At 44.9% G+C, this 8,372-nt stretch overlaps 1 protein-coding gene across 1 annotated transcript; it reads right to left on the reverse strand.

Moving 5' to 3' along the window:
* Positions 1-521: 521 nt before the first annotated feature.
* On the reverse strand, positions 522-6,519 carry LOC135378200 (uncharacterized). Its single transcript, XM_064611145.1, has 2 exons — positions 6,400-6,519; positions 522-2,707 (listed from the first exon to the last, which is right to left on the reverse strand). The coding sequence occupies exons 1-2, from the start codon at positions 6,475-6,477 to the stop codon at positions 1,715-1,717; spliced, it is 1,071 nt and encodes a 356-aa protein (XP_064467215.1). The 5' UTR covers positions 6,478-6,519; the 3' UTR covers positions 522-1,714.
* Between the last annotated feature and the right edge of the window lie 1,853 nt (positions 6,520-8,372).

Raw genomic sequence — 8,372 nt, forward strand, 5'->3', positions numbered from 1 at the left:
AAAAAGGATATATCAGAAAAATACCAGGGAAAATAGTCATCAGATAAGCCGCACCGGTGGATAAGCCGCAGAGCGCGTGTGAGAAAAAAAAATCGCGCATAAGCCGCGGCTAATACGCGTGAAATTTCGGTACTAAATAGTGCTTGTTTTGAGAGCTTCCGCGAACCCGAGAGTCCTGCTCGCCTCCGAGCCAAATTGAAGAGTGAGGTGTCTAAGATTAATTGAGTTACGCGTACAAACAACGCTGAAGTGAGGAATTGCTGGGAGTATTAATTCTTACTGCTTTTTGGTTTGAGACATTCACTAGGTCCATCGAAACTCATGCATGCGCAGTGCCACACAATCGCGCGTTTCCCTCTCTCTCTCTCTCTCTCGCAATAAATGTTCCAGGTAACATTCTGTCAGGGACTTGATTCGAATAATTCTTGAAACAGCCGACACGTCCCATAACCACTACTGCTGTGGCATCTCAGCTGCAAACTTCTCAATATTGGCATCATATTCATTAGGAATTGTACACATTTGTATTAAAATTATATTTTTATTGCGTTGTCTCAAATCTCATATAAGTTGTGTATATACCTGTGTCTGTATAACTTGTATAGGATGCTTATACATCTTATGTATAGAAAGTAGAAAGCAGCACTGGTGAGCAATCGACAGGAATTCTCTACAGTTTCTTTAGATTAAGTGGATAGAAAGTAGCAGTGGATAGATACTAGATAGAGTCATAAAACGAAGTTAAGAATTCTATAGAGAGGGGAAGTCAACTTTTGTAAGGGCTAGCTATATCTTGAACTTTCTTGGAAGACTCCGATATCTATTTGACGCACGACCAGGCAGCTGCGCTGCAGGCGAGTTCCACAGCGAGTAGGGTAAAAGCTGTAGTAGAAATGAAGCATGCTCTGTTGCAACATCACAGCTAATCACTGTGGATCAACATCAACGCTGGAATCTTCTTAGTCTGCCGGTCCATTCAGATCCAGGTTGCGCGAGGGTCACTTGCTCCGAAGAACTTGAGCACCTGTGACGTCATTATGACACTGTGGTTGTGCCATTCCATGACCTCCAGTGAACTCTATTGCCTATCTCTAGTCGAGCCGGGCTTTGGTGATTCACTAAGTCCATAGATGACGACACATTACTATTTACATTACGCGAAGTTTTTTGGACATTGAGTGATATCTCTGACACACGGGCACGTATGAACCCCCTTACACAAAGGGACACCTAACAGAAAGGACACACGGCAAAGGAGAATCTCCTTTTACGAAACGGTCCTTTTGGAAAGCTGAGATCGGCGATCTCCTTTTCATCTGTAAAGGCGTATGGCGTAGCCTCGAACGAAGGGCGGACAATACCACAATACTCTCGAACGAAGGCTAGACTGTTTTCATTTTTCAAGTGCTCGAAGTCTGCGTACAGATATTGCAGTTGCAGTAGTATTTTGAATTCATTGGTCGCATTGTTATGTTTACTGTTACTATGTCGTACGTGCAGGCTGATTCTAATGGAAATATCTAGCGCGACGTCTTTGGGCATATTTTTCGAGCGAAACACCAAAAGGAGTTCGCTCTTATGTCGTGTGTCACCGGCACGAACTCCTTTCGCGAATGTGTCCTTTGCTGGTGTAAAGAACCAGTAGTGGAAAGGAGTTCAAACGTGCCCGTGTGTCAGGGGTATAAGACGTCGAAACGTGGGTACGAACGAAACTCTATGGGTACAGCGTCAGTGCAACTGTTATGGCGTTATCCATAACGTAACCATCGCTTTCCAGAGTTGACACTGAAGCAAGTGCATCGTGGCCGTATGCACTATTACAGTCTTTCTTTGGCTTGGAAAAGCAGGGTGCGTATTCTTCTTTCGCCGTCCCCATTGAAAAATTCCTGCTCAGATCCTGTTCAGAGGATTTGGGATGGACAATTGACAAACTGTAGGGAATTCTGAAAGGCCATTCCAAGTATGAATCGTTTTCCCCGGGACAAAGGGAAAAGTAAAGCCCGAGGAACAGACCTTCTTGGAATTCCTTCAATTGTACATTAATCTTGCTGCTGTAGCCAGCTACAACCATGATGTCACTGTACACGTCCGTTGGGGAAGATATTGTTGCTCTCCGGACAAATTCAGAAAAATTCTCCACGTACCAAAAATGTCGAGTGAGGGTTACTTTTGGTTCCAATGTATTCCTCAGCGATCCTATGGCGTCAGAGATTGCGTGTTTCATCATCCAAGTAGTGTTTTTCAGCAACTCCTCAACTGTAGTTGAAACCCCTGTTACTATGTCTGGAAGTTTCGATTCGATATTACTCAGCCGCTCTGGGGTGTCACTCAGCTGTTCGAGACCTTCCGAAACATTATTCAGATTTTCTGTTTGGTTACATAACTGCAATGATTCTTCAATTGTTGTCAGCCGTTGCAACACATTGGCCTCGAAATCAGTCACGCGTTTCGAGATTTCTTCCACAGAAGTTTGGATATTATCCAGTCTTTCAACTGTGTTCACGGCAGACGTATTCGTATGTTGAGAGAGTGCCGATTTCAGCGTGTCCACTGCCTCGGCCACTGCGGCCTCGACGCGCTCTGCTAACAGCTGATTCTCTTCCCGTAGCTGCTCAGCACGTATTCCACACGACTTTTCCGGTGGAGGTGGATCTGGTTCAACGTCCGTTGGCACTTGGTCTTGGACTACCGCTGTCGTTGCGTCCCCCTGCAATCATCGCAGCGGTCAATATAACTCTAAGTATGATCTTTTGAATTCCGTGCAACAAGAGCAATGAGTACATTAATTATGACATCAAGTAACTATCCATGCACGGGTAATAATGTGACACCGCCCATCATAACCTCCGTACGTGTCCAGCGCTTGGAATTCGTGTGGGCTCCGCAGAATAAGCTGCGACTAACTTCTTCAAGCTGGAGGTTTTCATTGGCTCTGTGGATATTTTTATACCGGAGAAACAGTCATAGTTCTAGGTTTTACAGGGCAACTATGATCTTCAGCGACATTATAGAATGTCGAAAGAACCGTACCACCAAATTGTAGGCGCCGATTTAGAGTATGCCACCTTGTGATCAGGTCAGCTATCGCGATCAATCACGGTCACGGTCCCTCAATACTCTTTCTGGTCTGGAAACTCCGCTCGAATACAATAGACAAGGTCACTTAGGGACAATTGCTCCCGCATGGTGCGATCGCGTCATTTGGGAGGAGACACCCTCGTGGAGCAGACGACGTTTCCATAGCGCTGCGTGTTTTTAGGGAAGATTTGATCAGCTACTTTTTAAAGTTCATTTCGGGTTTAGAGCAGAAATAATTCTCGAATAGGTTCATGAGTTCAGCCCGCACATTTTAGTTCAGTTAGCGTAAATTTGTAGATTTTCCGCGTAGATTGGAACTTTCGTTGTTGTCTTTTTCTGGCACGGAAAATGTTGATTTTACTCTCACTCATATCTCTCAATGAAGGTTGAGAAACATATTAATTCATTCTGTTACACAATCACACAAACTATAGTGGTGTGTTATAAAGTAATGCCGCTTTCGGTAGTTATTTCGTGAGGGCGAAACTTTCCAAACGCGTGGTTTCCTCGTAGCATGCAGTTTGTTGCAATCTGAGCAGAGATAAAATTACGAGGTGATTCTATTTCAGAGAAGACATAAGACTTCAGAAGAAGTACTTATAGAAATCCTGCGTTGTAATCATGATCATCTGAAAGTCGTCTCTGGTGGTATGAGAGACGGGGGATACACATGCTATAAATTGCATGACTCGATCGTTTTCGGTGAAGAAATAAACTTATGTTGTTTTTCGATGTGGTTGACAATAACTGATCTATATTACACTATTAACGTATTGTAGATATCTTTACACACTTTGGGAAGATGTATCGACTTAAGATAGCAATGACTCTCATGCGTTCCCTTTAAACATAATGCACATGATCATCCCATGATAATATTTCTGAAGAACCCTTCAAGTATTCCTACTATTTTTGCGGCTTGGACTGACTGACCAACCAGTTGTAATAAGGAGATTCCAACATGATTCAAGCCGGGTTACTATATTAACAGGATAGAATTTCCGCTTACTGAAGTGTGGCCCTAATAGCACTTTTCAGCTATAGAAATTGGCTGACGAGATTCAGGTGTCAAATTCATCGCGTTGGAGATAGCCTCGGCGTATCAGTCAGATCAGTTCCAGGACGTTCCAATGAACAATCTATTTAAAATGATAAAATTGTAGCGGCGTGTGCTGCTACAGAATGAAGTTTTATGTGGGAGCGGCCACTGTTCTCATAGCTCGGAAATAAATTTTAGGACTGGCCAAGAACTACATTTACAAGAAAAACGTTGCAGTATCTGGTGACAAATAAATATAATAAGCGGAAAGAGATAAGTAAGGAGAAATGCAGAAAATTTAATGAGTCAGTCTTTCGCTTGAAAGTAATGATGAAGCCAAAGAAACGATATTTTGTAGCACCATACACGGCCATGAACGAGCTCTAGAGTCTGTAGTGTATAGGCCGCAGAAAAATTTCACGTATTGCAGATCAGAAAGGAAAAAGAAAAATGAAAAGGTAAAAAGGTGAAAACATCATCCCTCCCTCTCCCCGTTTCCGATTCAGCAAAAACGAATATATAAGCCGGTATGTAAACGGGTGCGTAAACGAGTAAACGGGTATTAGCTAACTTCGTTTACTGCTTCTAACTTCTTTCCTCGCAAGTTGTACCATAAGAAATGTTATTGTATTGACATCATGTTGAAAGACCTATCATTTGAAAATTTTACGGTTCTTATAGTGTTTGATGCTCCACAAACCACACTCATCGCAGTACAACTCCAATAAGGCTATTAGCGAATGGTTTGTATTTATTCCCGTATACCAAGTCATCGCTGTTTTGTAGACAAAGAAAAAAATACTTTCATTCACTTCTCGTAAAGTTAAGGCTCCGAGGAATATAGTCATTCCAAAATGCTGCATGCTCGTATCAGTCTCCATCTGTGTAGATCATTCTTACACACGAACAGAGTGCAAAGATTGCAGTAAATTTTAAGGATATTTAAAAAAATGAACCTCTGCTTACGCACGCAAAACGCAAGCACCAAAAAAGAAAAAGTTCTCACTTCCAAACACCCGCAGAAACACTCGCACTCGATACGCGCAGGCATGCAGCGGCGGACACGAAAGTCTCCGCGGGAGTTTCCTGACCAGAAAGAGTATTGAGGGACCGTGATTACGGTCGATCACGTCATAAGTACTGCCGTTCAGACGTGCCCCGCATCCTCCACTTTTTTCAAGCTCACAAAGGACACTCTTTTTTGGAGCAAACTACATGTTGCGACGGAAAACACGGAGCGAAATAGCAATGCTTATTGATGCGGCCAACCGAGAGACTGTAAATAGCACAGGAATGCACGACATTGCCTTCCATATTTAGGGCCAGTTCTCACTAGGCGACGCCCGACGCGACGTCGTGAGCGGGCGGCGGAAGTAGAGGCGCATTTCCGCCGCAGTGGCATTCCGTCGTCCAAAGCAGACGAAAAATCAGGAGGCGTTGCCTTACTGTGTCACCTTATTGGTCGCCAGTATATTGTTCTCGGCAACTCTCGCCGACGTCGTGAAAGAACTTCGACACGACAATTTTTTTTTTTTTTTGCTTGACGTCTCTCCTGTTCCAACGCCGGAAATGCGCGTTTATTTGTGCCGCCCGCTCAGAAGTCGCGTCGGACGTCGCCAAGTGAGAGCTGGCCCTTACGTTTGCAGCTATCAAATCACGCTATTGTGGATTACCAACTTATATAGCCTACGACGAGGTATAGGTATAGCAGGCGTGGCTGCTCGCAGTTTTTCCTTGGTATCCAAAAAACGAAGTCAAACCATATTAACGATGCGTCCTCTCGTTTTCTCTCGTGAAACACTTGTCTGATCATCTTGGTCATAGCGTGTGTAAAGGCGGTGTAGTTGGTATGTGATCATCACGTACAGCAGCCAAAAACCAGCAGTTTTCCGTGTTTCGTTCTCGTGACTCTGTCTGGTTTTTTGCTGCTACACTTGATGATCATCTTCATGATCATGTGTGAACACTCGGGGGGAGGGAGGGGGAAGCTACATAACATGATAGAGCCACACATCTTATGGCAGCTCCCGGGTGCCCTCTACTTCTCTGTTCCCGTTTCCTCCCAAACGTTTCCCGACCCAACACCGCACGACAAAGCGATGACGTTGAGTGGTCAAAGGACCATCTTCAGGTGAGCCGCAAGCGGTAGCGAAACACCAGCCACCAGCTCCGCCACCACTATACCGCCAGAACAGACCAAACGGCCTCATGATTATAAATATTGCCATCGGCCTAAGAACAAAATGCAAATATACCATCACTAGTGCTTCAATGAGACTCACCTCTGTGTTTTCTCCAGAGGTCACAACTGCATACGCACCAAGTACGAGCAGAAGAAAAGGTGCGTGCACGCCAGCCATGGCTTCGCTCGGTTAGTATAAAGAGAAAGTTCCAAAGTATGCTGCTTTGAGGATCTGCTGCAAGGTCATCTTCGCTTGATATAGCTCCTAAGAAATTATAGTGAGCGTTGATAGCTCGGATTCTATTACGGAAACGGATTCCTTTCTTTGCTTGTCCTTACAGTATGTGATAAGGAGGTTCATTTTGCTTCAACACCGCGCTGGCCTTCCGCTTTCTTTCATCTTCTATTTGCGTCATCATCTCGCTGGCATAGTGTCGACACAGTTTGTGTTGAGTTTCAGTTGGGTTCACACCAGCCGTCTCCGTTCATACGACCGACCATAATCATTTTGCATGAGCCAGAACAGCTGCAAGGAACTTGCCCAAGGGTGATTCCAGCTCAAACGTCCCAATGGCGTGGCTCGACCATCGCCGATTTTCGTGAAAAAATATCTGTCCTTCTCACTGACGTACATACATTCTGTGTGAAATATGTCTGGGATCCGCACGGAATTGCAGCTAGGGGGCTTCGAACTTCCGCTCCGAACCCAAAACCATAATGCATTTGAGCAGGTGCAGAGGCGAACGGCTTTACATATCTGAAAAATTCTAACGGGACGTGCTTCCGAAAAGTTTAAACTAGTTATCATCGGATTTGCAGTCGCCACGAGTGGAGAGAAAGCGAGCTACGCTTCCGCGAAAGAGGCGCGAAATCGAACGAATTCAACATTTTTCTAAAAAGCACCATGAGCAGAAATTGCTAAGTTATATTTTTTATTTGTAGGGGCCTACCAGTACATTGCACTAAAAAAGTTTGACGCCAGAAAATTAAACCGTTAGGCTGTAAAAAAATGCGAAAGTCGGTAGTTTTAGGAAAAATTGAAAATTTCGCCGAAGAAAAAGTGGCATTGGCGGACGCGCTAAAGGAAAGAAATTTCCGCACAAATGTAGCATAGTTTCCCAGTTATAAGTGTAAAATATTTCTCCAGGGTGTTTTTTGTTATACGACTGCGACGAATTTTTAAGTTCACCCCGGTGCGCCTCTCGCGACGCGCCGCACGTGATGGGCTTCCTTGCGGCACCCTCCTCCCCGTCGGTGCTCCTAGGTTCACGGGCTTTACGGACCATTCGTTCTGGTGCGCCGAAGAAGTCCATAACTTTTTTCTTTGAGCAAGAGGCAGGGGCTAGGGTGAGTATCGATGTTTTCTTAGCTGCGGAAAATTCACTTTTGTACTTTCTCTCGAGTTCTTGCAGTAGTTGCTCGTATTCATCAGCCAGTTCCGTTCTCTCAGCTGAGGGTTCCTCGATGGGCAGACCAAGGCCCCGTGCCATCACGGACTGTGCACGGCTCTGTAGTCGAGACACTTTCTTTTTTGCATACGTTTCACGTTGCCCCATTGACCTCTTCTTTTTAACTGGTGTCTCCCCGAGCACCATCATCAGGACTGGCCGAAGTCGAAGAACTTTCGATTTGGACATTCGCAGTAGACCCCTCATCTTTCAAGTGCAGGCACTTCTTGTAGCACGTTGGACACAAGCGATCACCAGGCGCCATGCCCCGCGACGTCAGTCTTCGGGCCAAGGTGACAGAGATGTATTTTGTTCCTTTTACGTTCTTCCAGTGTGAAGAAAACGGGTCACCACAATTTCTTGACGCTACAAAATGAGGGTACTTGCGAAAATACAGGTCGTAATGGTACTTGCATATGCTGGTGATAGTTTTCACGTCACGTCGTGATCTTAATTGATGATATAATGAACTGCTCGCCTTCTTGAAGCTCCGCAAAATTGAGGAATCGTCTTTCCTGGTCTGTTGTGCACTTCTCAGGTCCGAACGCACAGGAATGCCGTACGTCACGTTCCTCAAGCTCGGAAGTGCTTCATGTCCCTGCCATAGGTACACAGATCTCAGGCC

Source organism: Ornithodoros turicata, chromosome 1, assembly GCF_037126465.1.
Source record: "Ornithodoros turicata isolate Travis chromosome 1, ASM3712646v1, whole genome shotgun sequence".
NCBI lineage: Eukaryota > Metazoa > Arthropoda > Arachnida > Ixodida > Argasidae > Ornithodoros > Ornithodoros turicata.

Coding starts and splice junctions, on each gene's coding strand:
- LOC135378200 (XM_064611145.1), bottom strand. CDS start 6,477: ATGGCTGGCGTGCACGCACCTTTTCTTCTGCTCGTACTTGGTGCGTAT. Junction 2,708..6,399: donor CCTCTGGAGAAAACACAGAG/GTGAGTCTCATT, acceptor CGATGATTGCAG/GGGGACGCAACGACAGCGGT.